At 36.9% G+C, this 20,984-nt stretch overlaps 1 protein-coding gene across 1 annotated transcript in view; it reads right to left on the bottom strand.

Moving 5' to 3' along the window:
• Positions 1-20,984, bottom strand: part of LOC150102960 (uncharacterized) — a 353,745-nt gene that overhangs the window by 262,267 nt on the left and 70,494 nt on the right. Inside the window, exon 4 of the mRNA XM_090398023.1 lies at positions 10,353-10,605. Within this exon, the coding sequence (XP_090254149.1) occupies positions 10,353-10,605 (253 nt within the window). The remainder of the gene's footprint in view (positions 1-10,352; positions 10,606-20,984) is intronic.

Raw genomic sequence — 20,984 nt, 5'->3', positions numbered from 1 at the left:
AAAATAAACAATAAGGCGGCACTCTATTGACAATTAAAACACATTTATTTACAATAAAAACAAAGTGCATTAAATAAGCGATAGGGAAGTTACTCTCTCTCTACCTATCCTTATATATTTTTGATATAAAGAAACAAACTTTCCCTTTTCAATATTAAATGACTATACAATATAATTACTCTGTTACTTCTCTGTTAAAAATTATTAAATTGCCGAGACTAATTTACTCATATAGAGATTAGCTAGCTATGGCAAGTAATCTTACAATTTATATTCCAGTTAACAACAAATCAGAGTACTCGCTTATAGATATTTCTTATTACTATTTCTTATCAGTCCATCTATGACATATCACTCAGATTAGAAAAACAATGTACATTAAAGGATGTAATACACTTACAGAGGCTCTTTGTCACGACACCTTCCAAAGGTCCTGCATCGAAGTCACTATGGTTTTTCTTTCATCACAGGCCTTAAGTTTCCATCCGGAGAGTCTTGTTTTGGGGGGATTTCGTCGGAAAGTCAGCAGGTCTTGGACTGCAATCTTCCCAGTACTCAAAAGCTCAGGCAAGAAGTTTCAGCATACAGGCTTGAAGATCACTCTGTGGCTTTTGGCTTCGGTCGACTTCCCACAGCGCTAGGACATCCGACCGGCACTTGGCTTCGGCTGTTCTCCCAATTTTTCCTCTGGCGTGGGTTCGCCATAAAGTCTGGTCCTCTGGATCCGACTGCCTCTATTCAGTAACAGCGCTTTGCCTATCCTGCTTGGTCACTGGACCTGACTCTCCTCATGATGTTCAGCTCAGTCCCTTTTAATTTTTGCCTTCTCGGGACCTTGTACCAAGGGTTGAAAAACCCTGAAGAAATCGGTAGTTCTCCGTGCTCTTTTTGTTAAGGGCGACCTGCTCTTTTATCTCCTCCGTGCACTCTTTTTTTCCTCGTCTTGTCTTGTCGGGCAGCAGAAACTTCTCTGAAACTAGCTGATCTCTTTGATACTAACTTTGAAGGTGTTCATGAGCAGAGCTTGCAAACAACTTTCTCACACATTTAATTGTAAACAACTTTCTTGTGCTCTTATACACAGCTATTATACGAAACTTCCGATGGCAAAGCACTGCCTTTGTTTTTGACATTCTAGAAACTTTAGTTAAAACAGTAAATACAATCAATTCCCACAGGATTATTTATATTAATATTTAACACAAAATACATAGAGGCAAACAAGATTATTTTTGTAACAGTTCTCATGAGAGGTGACCTCTGTAAAAATCGATGTAAAGCGCTTTGGTATTTTAAAGCTATATCGAGCTTTACATGTAAGTTTTGATAGATTTTAACTTTTTATAACAGATCTGTGTATATTTTATGGTAGTAAATGATAAAGTAGACTACTATATCTACATATATTTCATGAATTCATAACAAAAGTAACACTTTCTTAATTTTTTTCGATATTTCTAGGCTACACAGTTCATCTGCGACTTTTTCAAATTGTTGTATATCTCTAAAACGTTTTCCAGCATATTTATCCATGTATAAGTGGATTCGTGCAGTTCAAACCAGTGAAAACAATAGTCAAATTGGACTACAAATACACATCACCAATATCAATTACAATAAATATGCATATGATATTATTATTTTTGCAGAATTTAGAGCACAACTGGAAAAGACAATCTTCTTCTTCTTCTTCTGCAGCTTTTCCCACTTAAGTAGGGTCGCTGTTTGTAGTGAGTCTCCACAACCTACTGTCCTGGGCTGTAGCCATATCCAAGTTCTTCATCCCCAAGTCCTACTCCACCATCTCTTCTTTGGCCGCCCGACCTTCCCCCCCTGCACATCATCTGCATGACCTTTCTTCCCACATACTTTTCCTCCCTCCTCATCACATGACCAAACCATCTCAACCTTGCTGCCTGAATCTTTGCTCTAAAGTTCGTAACTTTCACTGTTCTCCTTACATAATTAATTCTCAGACAATCCTTTCTGGTCACACTGCACATCCACCTAAGCATTCTCATCTCCACTACCTCCATCCTGCTAATGTTATTTTTCCTCAGGGCAATAGTTTCCATAGCATACGTCATAGCTGGTCTCACTACTGTCCTGTAGATTTTGCCTTTAGATTGATCGGCACCCTCTTATCACATAGCACTCCAGCCATCTCTCTCCAGTTCCTCCATCCTGCTTGTAATTTGCATCTCACTTCCTTCTCAGCCTCACCATCCTCTTTCATTTTTGAACCTAAGTATCTAAAGTCACTGACCTTCCTGATGACATTTCCTTCCAGCTCCAGATCTGTCTCGTGGCTGCCATCCACTTTGCAAAACATATACTCTGTCTTACTTCTGCTCAGTTTCATACCTCTCTCTTCCAGTACAGAAGTAGCTGCCACATCTTCTCTTGATTCTGCACACAGCACGATGTCATCTGCATACAACACAGTCCAAGAGGCATCTTCTCTCACTTCCTCAATCACAATATTAAATAGGAACGGGCTTAATGCTGACACTTCATGCAAGCCAACTGTCACTGGAAAACTTTCTGTCTCTTCCAGACAGGTCTGAACTCTTGTCTTCACAATTCTGTGCATCTCCTGCACCAGCCTGACATATTTCTCTGGTACCTTCTTCTCCCTCAGACACCTCCAGATTTCTTGTCTTGGCACTCTATCATATGCTTTCTCCAGATCAATAAATACCAGATATAGTTCCCACTGCTTCTCATGAAACTTTTCCATCATCTGCCGTAACAAAAAAGATAACATCTGTCATCGATCAACCAGGCATGAAGCCAAATTGCTCCTTTGCAATCTCCACAATTTCTTTGCAATTTCTAAATCCTAGAAAGGATTCTTGATGGAAGATTAAGGAAGAAATCCTTTCTAGGATTTTCGTTGTTGTTGGACATCAACTTTATTCCTCTGTAATTCTTAAAGTCTTGTGCATCCCCTTTACTCTTGTATATGGAGCCAAGAGTACTTTCCCTCCATTCCTTGGGTATATTTTCCTGTTGACAAACTTTTATTAACAGGTCCCACAGCAGGTCAATTCCCTCTTACCCAGTGTCTTTCATGCCTCTGCTGGGATCCTGTCAGGCCCACCGATTTTCCATTCTTCATCCTCTTTATGGCCTCCTTCACTTCCACTATACTAATGTTCTTCTGCACCATCCCCTCATAAGGCTCCCCATCTTCTTGGTGAGTTCTTGCATTTTCTTCATTCAAATGCCCTTCAAAGTATATTCTCCATCTGTTTCTTATATCCACATCCCTCCTTAATACCCTTCCTCCAGAGTCCATGATCTGCCTCACATATACGATGTCCTTTGATGCTTTATTTCTACATTTTGCCAATCGATAAATCTTTCTCTCTCCTTCCTTTATTTCTAATTGATCATAAAGGTCTTGATATGCCATGGCATTCACCTGTGCAACAACTCTCTTGACTTCTTGCTTTTTCTCTCTATCCTCTTCCACTCTTTACTCGTCCCACTTCTGCTTTGCCTTCCTCTTAGCCGTCACTGGTTCTTGTACATTATTATTCCACCAGCAACCTTCCTCCTGCTCTCTAATCTTTCCGGATGCTTCACCAAGCACCTCAATTGCACAGCTTAGAATTGCTTTTGAATTATGTCTCCACTAATCTTGTACACTTTCTAGTTCATCTGAAATCCTCTCTAGCACCTCCCTAAAAAGGTTCCTCACACTCTCTTCTTTTAAGCGAAACCACTTAATTGTCTTCCTCCCATGGCTTCCTTATCTTCGACCTTATTTTAAAGTCTGCATACAGCATCCGGTGTTGTTGAACCATTTGATCTGTTGGGATTACCTTATAATTTGTTACTGCCTTAAGATGATTTCTTCTAATCAAAATGTAGTCAATCAGTAAACTGTTGTTGCCACTTCTAAATGTTATCAAATGCTCTTCCCTCTTACAGAAAAAGGAGTTTACAATTGCCAGATCAAACGCCACTGCAAAGTTCAAAATCCTCTCTCCTTCCTGGTTCATCATTCCCACTCCATGGCCGCCATACACCCTTTCACAGTCCCCCTATGTGTCTGTTCAAGTCTCCTTCGACAATCACCATCTCGTTTTCTTCCAATTCCCTCATTTCTTCATCTAGCATATTCCAGAATTCATCTTTCTCTTCTGCTGTACAGCCAACTTGTGGGGCATATACACATAAGACAACCAGTTGCTCTTCTCCAAGACCCAGTTTCATGTGCATGATCCTGTACCTCCTACCCACTTTCAGTACTTCACCTTTCATTCTGCCACACACACACACACACACACCACAATTCTGACACCATTCCTTCCCTCTTTAATCGCTCCAGAGTAGAACAATTTATACCGGTCTCCTAGTTCCTTTGCCTTTTCCCCCCTTCCACCTTGTCTCCTGCATGCACAAAATGTCCAACTTCCTCTTCATGTCTGCCACCTCTCTTCCCCTTCCAGTCATGCTTCCAACATTCAATGTTCCCACTCGCAACATCCTGTCCACCTGCTGGGCTCGCTTCTTTAACTGCACCCACCCTTGATGCAGTAGCCCTCGTCCACTTCTCGCAGCCGTAGGGCAATGTGGCTGCACATCGCTTAAGAGGTATGCCCTAGCCCTTGTATCACTTTCACCATCTCAAAAACAGAACTACAACAATTTGCTCTAACCAGCAAGCCCTGAAACAAGAACTAAAAATTATCAGCGACACATTCATAAATAATGGCTATAACAAAAATACTCCATAAAACAACAACAAAAACGAATCTAGATTACAGTAAAACCATAGCTATCTCATACATTAAAGGGTTATCAGAAAAAAATCAACAGAATCCTACAACATTATAACCTCAATGCCACCCACTGAACTTAAAATCATATTCAACTCCTCTAAGGATCCTCTCCTCCCATTGGCACATTCTGGAGTCTATTGCATCTGCTGCACCTGTAACTTACCGTACGTCGGTGAAACAGGACGTACAATCCCTATACGTAAGAAAGAACACATAAGACACATTAAATATAACCATTATAGTGAAGCAGGCCTCTCAGATCACACACTCAACACCTTACACCAAATCAACTGGAAAAGCACCTGCTCTTTACACCATACAAAAACCTGGTATGAAAGGAAATTTAAGGAAGCCTGCTAAATTCTGATAAACCACCCAAATATCAACAACAAAGATGGCATGAAATTTCCAAGGATCTAGATGGCATACATTCAGCCTACCTAATATACAAGATCCAGCATAAGTAAGGACCCTAGCCAACCTTCAGCTAGTATTAGAAACCATTCCATACCAACTGGCTGGAATGTACATGTATAATCAAGATGTTAATATATGTATATAGATAGATACATAGACTTGTTGTCACCCAATGTAATTCTACAACAGATTATACTAATAATAGGACTCTAGCATTGATGTATATATATATTTTTTTCCACCAGAGGTCAGGCCAACAATTGTTGTAGTGGTTGGTCAGTACCTTTAACAAACCAGTTTGATGGTAGTGTAGCTTGTTCTCTGTATGCTACAGAAGATGACCTTGACATAAAGGTCGAAACGTCGAATGTAGATTTTAGTTATATTAAACGAAAGTTTTTACCCAAAACACGGTAGTTGTCTCCATAATTTTCAATCTTCTTCGCAAGCTAGAGCTGGCAGTGAAGTTTTACGACATCAATGCAGTGTTGCATGATGCATTCAGCGGCAACCTCCTTCGGCAGTTTGCTTCAACAGTTCCTCTGTTGATTTTGTGTTTAAAAAATAGGTTATTTGTGTATTTATCATTAAATATTTTGCAATATTTTGTGCAACATGGCCCCTACATGTCCAATTAAAAAACCTGGTGAAGAATCACAGAAAAAGAGGCAAGCAATTGATCTTGAAATGAAGCTGCCAGTTCAACGATAGTGACGAAGCAACGACAAAGTCCTATCAGTGATTGGAAAAGCTACTTCCATCATGCATAGAGGACCTGAACCAAAAGCACACAAAAGCAAAACAGTGAGAATCCATGAGCCTTCAAAAACATTACGAAGCATACTCTTCAAGTTCATTAGCAGAGATATAAGAAGCCATGCATGACTCACAAATTGTTTTGCGGACATCAACTGTAATGCAAGTGAAACGGAAAGCTATTGTGTAAAAGAAAATGCAGTATTTAAAATTTTATTAATTCTAGATAATGCTCCAGGTCATCTGTCTTATATCGGTGATCTTCACCAAGTTCAAGATCATGTTTCTCCCTCCAAACACTACTTCACTGATCCAAGCAAAGGATCAGGGAATTCTAGTAGTGTTTAAGATTTATTATCTATGGAGAACTTTTTTTTATAAGCCATTTCTGCTACCAAAGGAAATGACCAAACTCTCATGTAATTCTGGAAAGCATTCAATATTTATCATGCCAAAAATATTGCTGTAGTTTGGGATGAACTCAATGTATGAGTGGCACATATGGAAAGACATTAAAAAGGTTTGTGCTCAAATTTGGATGTTTTGAAAAAAATGAAGACCTTTGTAAATTGAGCGAAGAAATAGTGGGCCTAGCAAACAATCTGAATATCAAAGTGAATGATGACAACATTTTTCATCTCATAGAAAGTGCCCTTGAAGAGTACCCAATGAAGAATTGGTCGAACTGGAGGAACAACATGTTGTGGAAGAGGAAGAATGAGAAAAGCAAGAGAAAAAAGAGAAACAAGGTGAGGTAGTTAAACAATTCATAGTGAAGGGTCTTGCAGAAATATTCTTTGCAGTTAGCGATGTTCTCAAAATGGCTGAAGACATGGACCCCAGTGTTGAATGTTACTTATTAATAGAAAGGAAAGTACACGATGCATTTGCTTGCTATAAACAAATTTATGATGAAAAGAATAAGAGGAATAAGCAAAGCACATTGGACATTTTCATCAAAAAAAAAAAGGTTACATCAGAAGAGCTTGATGCTGGTGCTTCTCATAGGGAAGGTCATGAAGATGTGATTGTGCAGGAAGATCTGGGCGATTATTCTCCTGTTTTATAGTGGCAGTAACGCACAGTTCAGTTTTACAATAAGGTTTAAAAATGAAAATGACAGTGCACTTATTACTGTTAAGTCCCTAATCCATACAACTCTGTTAATTTAATGTATCGACTACCATCCAAACTTACTTTCGTCCTGCCAGATGGAATGGAACCCCAACGTAAGTCGAGGGATGACTGTACTTGAAAAGGTAAAGCAATTTATATATCTTGGCAGTCTCATTACCCATAACCTTGATAATACAGAAATGATAAAATAAACCTACTGGCCAAGATGTCAAAGTTATCATGGATGCGAAGTGCATATTAAAATTGTAATACCATTGATATTACATTGAAATATATGATGGATACGAAGCATATGATGATGCGTATTTGATCCATAATGGCCGGTAAGGTGGTTAACATAAGATGGTCTAATGTCAATAAATTACACAAGATATGGAAAAACTAACAGAATTTCAAAAAGCCTCAAATTAAAACTCAATAAAGCCATTATTACACCTATGGAACAAATGGAGAAAGACATGGAGACTCAATTAGAAAGAAATACAGAAATGAAAATGAAATGCTTAAGAAAAATAAATAAGATTCACTGGTCAGAACACAAAACAAATGAATAAGTCAAACACAAATTAAACCATAGAGAAGATATCAGATAATATTCTTTAACAATAATTAAGATAGTTCAGACACCTCTAGAGTATGTCCTCTCAGAGATTACCATATATAGCATTGAACAGAATCACTACAGGAAGACAATCAAGAAGCAGACCAAAAAGAGCTTGGTTAGAGTCTTTGAAGGAAAGGTCACAATTAGCGAGTTTCAGAGATGACAGAAATGGCGAGGCATAGAGCAAGATCTGAACGATGAGAAAGAAAAAATAAATGATCCTGTAATGCAAGCCAGCGTTTTCAAATATCCTTCTAATTTTTATGTGTGAAATAAAGACAGGCTATCACATAGGTATCAGCAAGTTGTGTGTGTGTGTGTGGGGGGGGGGGGGGGGGCACTATCTCAAAAGCGAAAAGTCACTAGTAGTGTGTCACAGAGGTCCATTTTGGAACCACTGTTATTTAATTCATATATTAATGATATTGGAATGGGTTTAACTGGTACATACAGCTGTTTGCAGATGATACAAAACTGGACAGAGTGATGCGGAATCGAGTAGGTGCTGTGTCGTTACAGGAGGACTTGAATAGATTGTATGAGTGGACACGAGTATGGAGCTAACAACTCAATGTTGCAAAGTGTAAGGTTCGGAAAATTGGAAGGCAACAAAGAGATGAAAAATCTCTTTGTTGCCCTCCAAGGTGGGAAATTTCAGAGGAAGTTAAGGAGATAAGAGACCTTGGAGTGGTAGTGAATAAGGATTTGAAGTTCCGATGTCACAGTGTACAAGTTATGAAGTCATCACATCAGATTATAGCAATGATGCGGGGGACCTTACATGCAGAAATAAAGAGGTTCTGGTTCCATTGTATAAAGCCTTGATCAGGCCTCATATGAATTATTATACACAGATATGATCCCTTGGTTTTCATGGTGATGAGGATATATTGGAAAGGGTCCAGAGAAGACTGATTAAGGTGGTAACTGGTCTTTGAGATGTGGATGAGGAGAGATTGAGGGAATGCAGTTTGCAAAGCCTTGTGAATAGAAGGAAGAGAGAAGGGATATGATTGAGACATTTAAGTTGGTAATGGGTTAATGTGGAAGAAATTTTTTATAGGGGACATCCCTGAAAGCTGTATAAGGAGGGTGTGAGCAGGTTCCATGCATAGAGGGTGGTTGGAATGCACTGCCTGACACAGTGCAGATACAGCAAGTGAGTTTAAAGCACAGTGTGATGGGCTTTGTGTGTAACTGTGTTACACACAAACCAATTCCACAATGAGTCTTTCGTTTCACGAAAGTGTGGTGTTAATAGTAACAATAATAAAGATCGCCCACACATGCACACTTTATCAGTGCATTGTTTCCACGCAGTGAATGAAGTAAGAACATGACAGCTGCTGTATTCTGTATTATTAAATCTTTTTCATTCATATTCATTTTCTATTTTCTCTTTAAGTTCTTTGATTTCATTGTGGTAGCTACTTTCTACCTTCTGAATTTTTGATTATACAGATTTTGATTTTTGTGGCTTCTCAAGAATATCTGTGCATTCCTGATCCACAAAAAATTAGATTTTGTGGATCAGGGTGCAAATGTACTGATACAGTAGATTATGACAGAAAAGTGTTTATTACCTGAAAAGAAGAATGTCATAATACCCAGGATTACATGCAAGCCCATAGCAAGAAGCTCCAATTTATAGTCTAAATTGTGGACAGTCAATTTATGGTATAAATGCCATCATGGTTGGCATATTTGCTCTCCATCTAACAGGCAGTTTGTGATTGTCTTTGGGTTGGAGATAAATTGCACCGCCCAGTGTGGGACCACCACTACACTTATTGGAGGAATGAAGTGGCATATTCGGTCTCTAAAGCAGTTCTTGGCTCAGTTCAAATGTCTTTTATTAGGGTGCTGCCTGTCAGTTAGTATGCTGTCACTCTATTACCTCTTACTATCTGTCTTACCTCTTAATTTTTGTTGTCATTTGTTCATTATACTTATTGAAACGTTCTTAGACAATCATATTAGACAATAATTTTATAGTTTCTGATTTATTTCTTCTAATTTAATGAAGTCATAGTAGAAAGCTCATGTATTTTTTTTTTTTTTATTACATTGAGCTCCTTGTCCACTTTTGTATCTGGTAATTGTTTGTATTGTTTATTATTGATGGCTCCCTGTAAGGGTACTTCTATTCATCAAGTTTTGCAAAACTTGGATACCATGTCAATTGTGAAAGGCTAGAATATGTAAAGTGCAAACTTATATGGCATTTTCTAAATGTTCTGTAATTTACTTCAATGGTAGCACCTTCAGGCATACGCTATACTTCATAACTCACCTTATTCCTTGAACAAGCAGATTGTTAAAAATAGAACACCCTTTGTTCTTCTGCTGTTGCTGACTACTCTGTGCAGAACTTTCTACACATGTAATTTGGCTACAATACTACTCTGCAAATTGCAATGATTTATACAATATCTTCAGCTTGATATATGAACCTGCTTTATAACATTCAGATCAAATATCAAGGGAAAACCACTTTAAAATTTGAGGCTGCCATAAAAATGTGTATGCTCTCATCATAATCATAATAACCAAGTTTTAGTTTCCAAGTGAGGAAAAGAATAACACCAGATGGACAATATTATATATAATTTACAGAGAATAAAATATATCACATTAACACTCACCAAACCAATCATGTAGAGAAAGCTTGTTATTAAGAACACGAATAATCTGGTCTGATCGACATTTCTGGAGATTACTTTTCTGGTGGAGATTATGTATTTCTGGAAGGGGTTCAAATAATATTTTTTCATTTTGAGATGAATGATTTGATGTTATGGCAGAGGACAATGGTGAAAATATAGTAAATTCATTTCTGTTCTCTGAGAAAGAATTCTGTTGGTGAAGTCGAGGTGTAGGAAGTCCATTTTTTCGATCCTGAAAAATGAGTTTTATCTTGAAACCATGTCATATTTTACAATTATACATTTGCTTAATTATTATGTGGGATTATTCAACATAAAGTACTGCTTAATAATAAATAATTTCTTGAAATTGTTACGAATTTATTCTTCGAATGATTTCAAATCTTACTGATTCTATATTACTTGTATATGCTTATACAAATGACTGTTTATAATATATTTTATACAAGCATAAAAAAGAGGAGCTGAATCAAGTCAGCGCATGAGATATGTATTTCTAATGAGCAATCAGTCAATTAAAAAAAAAAAAAAAAAAATATATATATATATATATATATATATATATATATAAAGGGGGGAAGGAGTAACATATAATTTACAACCTTTAATCTGATAAAAATGTTATCAGTATAACGTCACACACCAATATAATCATAAAGATCTTCATCAATCATCTAAATCATTTATGCTGTACAAATGCTAATGATGTCATGTTTATTACATGATTTGGTGATCGACATTCTCTAATGCAGGGTTTCCCAAATTGTGTTCCACTGAAAGTGAATAAGTGTTCTGTGAAAAATTATCAAAATTAATATGAGCCTCGAATGGTTTTAAATGCTGCGACAAGTTCAAACATGTTTGAAAATCAGGCGCTCCTCATTTTGCATGCAGATTGTACTGTTAAGGCCAGCACACGCTGGCCTTGATAGTGCAGCCACCTGCAGTTGTCAACACCTCCGAGAGCGAGTGGAGTACCAAGGTATCTATTCTAGGAAACGTGCGATCACAAGCAAGGTCAATACGATGAGATGTGGCCCGGCACGCCTGTAGTGTGCGCTGTCGCATTTTTGCAATGTGATGCAGCCTGATGCAGTGATATTGCGTACTTAGCTTTACACTGAATACGAGACTGATGATACTCGACTCTAACCAAGGTGTTCCGTTAAAATTTCAGGATTTGTGAAGTGTTCCGTTCCGTCGTAGGAAATATTTGGGAAACGCTGGTCTAATGCATAATCTCAATACATAATTTTATTGCAAGATGATAAAAGTTATCAGTTTCAATTCCTGCAGTTTACAGTCATCATATTTCAGCACTTCTACCTGTATTTCATTTATTTCTAGTCCAGATGTTTTGATATTGTATAAATTATAGCATTCAGGAAGTCCATTTTTTCGATCCTGAAAAACGAGTTTTATCTTGAAACTATGTCATATTTTACAATTATATATTTGCATAATTATTATGTGGGATTATGTGGAATAATTCAACAATAAGTATTGCTTAATATTAAACAATTTCTTGAAATTGTTATGAATTTATTCTTGGAATTATTTCAAATCTTACTGATTATATATTACTTGCATATACTTATAAAAAAAATACCTTGATAGCAAGGTCCTTTAGGCCACGTTATCAGGGTATTTTTATGGAGCAAACTGCTTAAGAGGATAAGCAGTTTACATTTAGGTCATACATGTACATTATGTATAACTAATGAACACAGAATTAAAAATCACAAAAATAAGACACTGTATAGTTCAATAATGTAAAAGCAGTGGTAAAAAAGCATTAAAAAACACACAATGAAAACAAAGTAATTTCTGAAATAAAGGAATTAAAACAAGAACAAGCTCATTGAAATTATTCATACAGAATATTGCAGTCTGAAGGGACTGTCCTGAAATGAACTGAAGTTTAAAGTGAATGGCATTACCATGTTATGACTTGGCAGAATAAAAACATACAAGGCCTGGAAATAGAACCGATCTCTGCAAATCTATATTTCTGCAACAAGAAGGGTCAATCATTGCATTAAACTTAAAAGATCTGCATCTGACTTAGTGAAATTCAAATAGATGAACTCATTTTTAGCATTAAGGAAATGTAGACTAATACCAGATTAAGGAAAAACAGAAGCAACAGAATAAGAGGGAGCAGGTTTTTTGCACTGGGTTGGTGTAGCTGGCAAGAAATTAAAGGCACTACTGAGCCTTGGTTCATAAAGGATAATGTAGTAGAGGGAGAGAATGTCAAGGGTGCAGTATTTTCATGGGAGGAGAGAAGACAGGAAGAAGGGAAGGGTGATAATGACAACAGATGAACTGCTGCCAAAAAAAAGAGCAACAGATTAGTAGCAATTAACCATATATTTTATCTGTTGTTGGCTCTATTTGGTGTGAAATAAAAACCAGCAGGAAAAATATATGGTTGGTTGCTGCTATTGATCAGAAGCTGCAAGGGATGATGAGGATGACTGGCAAATTAGCATGATGGATGCATACTGAGAGATTATTATGGGGGACTACTATAGAGACACACCGGAAGGAGGAAAGATCACATAGCAGGAAGGAAATTGAATTTATGCACCTGCCAAGAGATAATTAGTTGAAACAGTAAGTGATGGTGTTGTGTCCCCATTTACGATTATTAAACTTTCCTTTTTTCCTTTCAAGTGAATCTCTGTATTTTCTTTAATCAAAACTTAACTATGCACGAGATATTAAAAAATTCAAATATTTAAGCTTTTTCTCCCCTTAGTGTCCCTAATATTTATATTATACTGCACCTTTCAGGACATTTAGTTTAAGATATATAATTTGAAAACAAGGAGTAAAATACAAAAATATGCCTGAGCATAAAACTATTAAGCAGTTGTGACCCTCTATCTCGTAACTTAACACATTCATTTCCCGCGCGATTAGGTTCGTATTTTTCAAGTGGTGCATTAGGCAGCAATTTCAGATAACTGTATTATTAGTGAACAAAAGTTTATTTAAAATCTCAAACATGGTACAATTCAATTTCTATTATATAAAACACAATTCAATACTAAGAATAAAAATTATAAAATTACACAAGCAAAATACAAATATTAGGACAAAATCCTATATGGGAATTTGCGATCATGCCGTCATAACAGACTTTATACGTATAAATATACACATATAATACTGGAATAAATTAACTTTACTTAAACTTATACTAGTCAGAATGCTCCATATTGCTATAATACCATGGACATTAATGTTTATTTTCAGTTTACCTTATCTAACTTACAAAACAAAACAATATAAGTTAAACTATCCTTTCGCTATACCCATACATACATTTGACCTTTAAGACACTCTCATATGCGATACCATGCGCAAACATAAATCTCTAGCACATGAATGCTTATCAAATAACATAAACTAGTTTACTGTCATTCTACTCTGATTTGTACTAAAGTCCGAGTATATCTTCTACTGTCCAGTAATTAACAATGATTGCAACTATATGCGATTTCAATTGATACATGATTTTTCAGTACCTTTCTAGGACGAACCCTGGTTTTCACGATCTATACCTTTCGTGCTTGAATAAAGGACTCACACAGGATCTTCTATTCTATCGTTATAGAACTCATCACGTGGGCACGGATTTCTATATGGATTTTCTTTCCCTCGATATGAGTACTGGATGATGAGATACTTAGACAATTCCTTCCTTCTTGTAACTATACGGCATTCCTCATCTCTTGCAATAGGAATACGGGATCGAATTCCCACACACTTTGTTTGCTTGTTGCGTCGGACGAAGATAACTCCTACGCCATCACTCAGGAAAACCCGTGTTACCCATACGAAAAATTCGTAAAGAAACTTTGAGGAAAAAAGCCTTGGGGGGGGGGGGGGTCCTAACCCTTTTATCTGCATGGGCCCTATCGACACCTTCTTCAATTTCTTTTCTTCCCCCCCTACTGGAGTGGATCTCATTCACCAATTAAAGTGGTGTTTTTTCTGCCAAAAACATGCTACGGTCCCTAGTACACAACTCTCACATGACGACATCTCACTTCAGGAATTGAACTTGAGCGATCGTCATTTGTTTTAAGCTAGCCTCTATACTAAATTAATCCCCTTTTTAGAATTTACTTCAATATTTTAATCTCTTCTTTTCGAGTGTTAAACTAGCCTCTCACATACAAATTCTTATCTCTAATCATCTTTGTCTTACTTAACCTATTTTTTTCCCATATCCTTTTTTTTTTTAAATAAGATTCCCCTTTTTTATTATTGAGTTAAACAATTTCTGCCATATTTATTTGACTTGGATGCAAGCATATTTTCTGTCTTTAAATATCTTGTATTAGCTACTTACATAGGATTTTATATTTTTATTTTCTTGTTATACCATGATAATTGAAATTTTTACATTCTTGGTTGTCAGGGTGTAACAAAAGGTCCCCCCTTTAAATAAAAAATTTTTCTACGAAGTGTTCCTCTTCTCATATCCTGGGTTCCCCCCCCCCCTTTTTTTTCATGCCGAAACTTTTTTTTTTTTTTTTTGTATGCATTATCTATTTACTCATAACTGATGTATTTGACTTCTCTGTTGTTTTTTTTTTTTTCCCTCCTTCGTCTTCTAACCTTGCAGTAATTTACCTCTGATTTCCTTTCAGCTATTGACTCCTCATTTGATAATTTATTCACGTGGGATTCATGGTTCCTTTCTTGAGGCTCATTTCTCCTTTCTTTACACAACTCATGAGTTTGCTCCCCCCTTCTTGTAATGTCTCCTTCCCAATAGGTATAATTCCTTCCTCACATAATCACATTTAAAGTCACACCTAGACAGAAAATCCCTACCAAGGATCAGCTTGATATGTGGAAGAGAGGATCCTGGTAGAATCAGAAACTCCTGCCAAGCATATAATTTGAACTCAGGCAGGTATAACTTAAGATTTACAGACCTAGAAGCACAAATCGTGGAAGTTGTGACACCTGATACTCTCACTCATTTTTTAAGGTGAGTGATATTATCTTTGGCATAAGGCTCTATTATTAAAGTAATCCTCAGATATTATAGATGATTGAGCCCCAGTGTCCAGCAAAGCATTGCAGTGTCTTCCATGTGCACTGGCCTTCACCTCCATCTCGTATAGATGCTCCTTTCTTCCTTGTCCCTTTTTCCATACTCTGTTTGTATAAGTATGTGAATCTAAATCTCTATCATAACCCCTACTAAAGCGCTTCTTGCTACTGTAACAGTTTTGAGAAAAACATCCCAGTTTGTTACAACTGAAACGTCTTGGGGGCTCTCAACAGCCTCTTTGGTCATTAGCTCTCCCTTGATTTTGAGGATTAGCTGTTGCTTGTTGTGGGGTGATTTCGAACAACCTCTGCATAACTGAATCCAATCGATCAAGAAGGGGTCTTTGCAGATGCTCAAGTTCCTCTTTAACTAACTTGGTGGTTTCCTCAGCTCTGGGGTCTTTACAGATAACGTTTCTAGTTGTCTCATCACCTCGTTTAACCGATCTATAATGGGTTTTTGGAGTATTTCTATTTCATGTTTCACAATAACCCTGATATTATCTGAATCAGTATATGATTCTGTCAACTTGTTTATTACCTGCCTATTGTCGTCCTCTGGTCTCTCTCTTGCCTTAGGCCTTTCGCTTCTCTCCCTACTCTCTTTATTTTCCTTGCCCCTTTTCAGAATTGCCCTTTTCTTCAATTATGTTTATTAACCCTGGAACATGTGCAGGACAGAGGTCTCCAAGCAATTGTTCACGATCCTTTACAGCATCGTAACATTCACTTAAACTGGACAATCTTTTATCGAATGCCGTCTCCTTTAACTCAGGTCTGACTTCCTGTCTGAATTGTTGAAAAATGGCCCAGTCCAAGTGAGGCTTTTCTTCACTAAGGACACTCAGGGTACTAGCAATCATCAGTAACCTGTTATGGAACTCAGCCACACTTTCCTTTTCCTTCTGAGAGCACCTTTGGAGCTTCCATAAGTTAGGTCCCAAGGTTCCCAGTTTTGAGAACTCAGAAATTAGGACTGTCTTAAATCGGGAATAATCCAGGGTTTCCTTGAGAATGGGAGAGGAATACAGGAAAGCTTTTGCTTTTCCACCAGTTTACTCCAGAGCAAGACTAGCAACTGAAAGTCAGTCCATCCTCCACCTCTCCTAAGCTCTTCTATGTAACAAAAAAAATTTAGGACATCATCAGTCTCCTCACCCGAAAATTGTGGGAACACCTGCTGTGGGTTAATGTAACGAAAAAATTCGCTGGTATCCATGCCTAAACTACTAGAGGGTTAGGTCATACTTGCATCCAATTTAAACTAATTTACTCTTTAAAATTTTTCAACAAAACTTAACTAAACCTTTGCCTCTCAGTTGTCTGACCTGCACCCAAAACCAACTTGTTGTGAATAGCTTATAATTAAGATTTTAATTAGCTAAACTACATCCTCTTGACTGCACCGTTTTATGTTGTATCCCTATTTATTATTTATTAAACTTTCCTTTTTTCCTTTCAAGTGAATCTCTGTATTTTCTTTAATCAAAACTTAACTATGCACGAGATATTACAAATTCAAATATTTAAGCTTTTTCTCCCCTTAGTGTCCCTAATATTTATATTATACTGCGCCTTTCAGAACATTTAGTTTAAGATATATAATTCGAAAACAAGGAGCAAAATACAAAAATATGTCTGAGCGTGAAACTATTAAGCAGTTGTGACCCTCTATCTCGTAACTTAACACATTCATTTCCCGCATGATTAGGTTCGTACGTTTTTCAGTGGTGCATTAGGCAGCAATTTCAGACAACTTGTACTTATTAGTGAACAAATGTTTATTTAAAATCTCAAACATGGTATATTCAATTTCTATTATATAAAACACAATTCAATACTAAGAATAAAAATTATAAAATTACACAAGCAAAATCCTATATGGGAATTTGCGATCATGCCTTCATAACAGACTTTATACATATAAATATACACATATAATCCTGGAACAAATTAACACTTTACTTAACCTTATACTAGTCAGAATGTTCTATATTGCTATAATACCATGGACATTAATGTTTATTTTCAGTTTACCTTATCTAACTTACAAAACAAAACAATATAAGTTAAACTATCCTTTCGCTATACCCATACATACATTTGACCTTTAAGACACTCTCATATGCGATACCATACACAAACATAAATCTCTAGCACATGAATGCTTATCAAATAACATAAACTAGTTTAATGTCATTCTACTCTGATTTGTACTAAAGTCCGAGTATATCTTCTACTGTCCAGTAATTAACAATGATTGCAACTATATGTGATTTCAATTGATACATGATTTTTCAGTACCTTTCTAGGACGAACCCTGGTTTTCACGATCTATACCTTTCGTGCTTGAATAAAGGACTCGCACAGGATCTTCTATTCTATCATTATGGAACTCATCACGTGGGCACGGTAGGTGTCGATAGGTAGATGTCGATCCATATAGAAAATCCATATTTCTATATGGATTTTCTTTCCCTCGATATGAGTACTGGATGATGAGATACTTAGACAATTCCTTCCTTCTTGTAACTATACGGCATTCCTCGTCTCTTGCAATAGGAATACGGGATCGAATTCCCACACACTTTGTTTCCTTGTTCCGTCGGACAGAGATAACTCCTACGCCATCACTCAGGAAAACCCGTGTTACCTATACAAAAAATTCGTGAAGAAACTCTGAGGAAAAAGCCTCGTGGGGGGAGGGGGTGTCTCCTAACCCTTTTATCTGCATGGGCCCTATCGACACCTTCTTCAATTTCTTTTCTTCCCCCCCCCCCCCACCGGAGTGGATCTCATTCACCAAAACATGCTATGGTCCCTTGCACGTGACTCTCACTTCGGGAATTGACCTTGCGCGATCGTCATTTGCTTTAAGCTAGCCTCTATGCTAAATTAATCCCCCTTTTAGAATTTACTTCAATATTTTAATCTCCTCTTTTCAAGTGTTAGACTAGCCTCTCACATACAAATTCTTATCTCTAATCTTCTTCTTTTGGAAAAAATTAGGTTACTTAACCTAATTTTTTCCAAATCCTTTTTTTTTTGTAATAAGATTCCCTTTTTTATTATTTAGTTAAACAAACAATTTCTGCTATATTTATTTTACTTGGATGTAAGCATATTTTCTGACTTTAAATATCTTGTATTAGCTACTTACATAGGATTTTATATTTTTATTTTCTTGTTACACCATGATAATTGAAATTTTTACATTCTTGGTTATCAGGGTGTAACAATGGAATTAACTCGAAGGTCTGCGAGTGCTGGATTTGGTGAAAGCAGAGGATATGTCCATAACCAAGGTAGTCATGTTGCCTCTGATTGGGAAAGAGTGCTCATGCAGTTGTGACCTGGAAATTTTCTTAACTGAAAATTGCTTGTTTGGCAATTTTCAGTTAAAAAGAGGGTATATATGGAACTAACTATAGGGCAAGAGATTATGACAAACATAAGAGGTGACTAGAAGCAATGCCATGGTGTAAGTATCCGCAAGGGATTGGATATTAGCAGTGTACATACTTTTTTTTATATTGCTCCCACCCACAAAATATTATTTGCAAACATATAGTACATTTTGCACTGTGGGTGGGATTTCTTTTTTTTAAATTTTTATATCCTTTTTTTTATTTTTATATTTTGTATTTTTCATTTTTACCTACATGATGGTTAAGTGTCTGAAGGAAGAAATATCAGAAGATCTGTTAAAAAAAAAAAATGTATATCAATACACAGAGAACCTAAACAAATTATGGAGGAACTTTAACTAGAATGCTAATCAACCCGTTTAACGACAACAAGCATATACAAGAAGAGTAATAACAAGCATGGTAAGGAAGGCAAAATCAGAGTATGACAGGAAATCAGCCAAGTGAGCCAGAGGAAATCTCAGCATTCTTCCTTTATTATGGCAAGTAAAGGAAGCTGATGGTAGGTAAGTCTCGAAAGCAGGCTTTAGTTTAGTTTAGTTTCTAAGCAACTGACAAGGGTGTATCAAACAGGTAAAAATGCTGCAGTGACAGTAGTCACAAAAATTGATGTGAGTCAAGAAGGCAATGAACTGAAGCTACTTAAGATATTGCAAAATCTCAATGTAAATACAACCATGGAATTGGATGATATATTAGCATGCATATTATGATAATCTAAAAAAAAAGTTACACTACTGCTGACTAGGCTGTTTAATTAAGCTCTGGTAAGGTCTTAATGCAGTGGAAGAAATGGAAAATAGTTCTGCTGCATTAAGGAGGTTCCAATCAGTATTTGTGCAAGTGAAAGAAAGAGTGTTTATGGCAGAATGATTTTAATGAATGCCGATGGTAGGAGGTAACTGAATCAGTCGAAATAGTAGAATTACTAAGTGAACATTCTGTAAGATTATATGATCCAGGTGGAGATACTGCAGTAATGAGAGAGGAAAAGGCTTATAATGGCAGTGAGGTAAATGAAATGGAAGTGCATAGCCTATTACAGAACGTTAATATGAATATAGCTGTGGGATTGGATGGTATACCAGCTCGAGTTTTATGTGAAGCGGCTAGGGAATTGTCAGTTCCCTTAACCACATTGTTTAATCTAAGCATCAGCTCTGGGTTAGTACTCAGGGGGTGGAAAGATGGGAAAATGGTTCCACTGCATAAAGGAGGCTCCATGACTGATGCAGCAAATTACCGAATGATCAGCATATCAGAAGTTACCAAGGTATGGGAAAAGTTGGTCAAGAGCAAAATACAGGAATGGATAGATAGAAATGGGATAATGTATGGAGAAAACATGGTTTTGTGAAGGGTGGGTCATGCCTCAGTAACTTGCTCACGTTTTATAATACAGTGACAGCTGAGTTAGATAGAGGTAATGGGTTTACAGTAATACTGCTGGACTTTGCAAAAGCCTTGAACAGCATTCTGCATGGAATTCAAATAAGTAAACTACAGCACAAGGGGATGGATATAGGGTTGGTGAGGTGGATAAGAGGGTGGTTGATGGAGAGATATCAGAGAGTAGTTTATTCAGGAGCAGAGTGCAGAAGAAGGCCTATGACTAGTGATGTGCCACAGGACTCTAATTAAACAATTACTTGGACTGTAACTGTTTAATTTGTACATCAATGATATAGGAAACAATCTAAGAGGAACTGTTCAGTTGATTTGCCAATGATGCAAAGTTGGGTACAGCAATAATTAATAGAGTTGATGTTAAAATTTTGCAGAATGATTTGAATAGACTGGCAATCTGAGCAAAGGAGAATGAAGTATTATTATTATCTGAGACCTCCAGGGAGTCAAGGACTCATCGAGGCAGGCTATAAATCACCAAATCAGATGCCATACCTTCCCTTAAATTCATTCACATTGGATGCACTCACTACTCCTTAAGGCAAACTCACTCACTGCTCTCTGGGAGAAAAACCTAGCTCTTACCCCTTTCTTGACTGTGAACAAACTTAACTTCCACGTATACCCCCCATGTTGTCTCCCCACCTTCTGTAGAATGAAAAATTTCATCAGATGATATGATATCCTACAACACCCA

The sequence above is a fragment of the Typopeltis vanoorti genome, chromosome 9, assembly GCF_054136105.1.
Source record: "Typopeltis vanoorti isolate ZY-2024b chromosome 9, IOZ_Tvanoo_1.0, whole genome shotgun sequence".
Lineage (NCBI taxonomy): Eukaryota > Metazoa > Arthropoda > Arachnida > Uropygi > Thelyphonidae > Typopeltis > Typopeltis vanoorti.
This window is presented reverse-complemented; position numbering and strand designations above follow the sequence as displayed.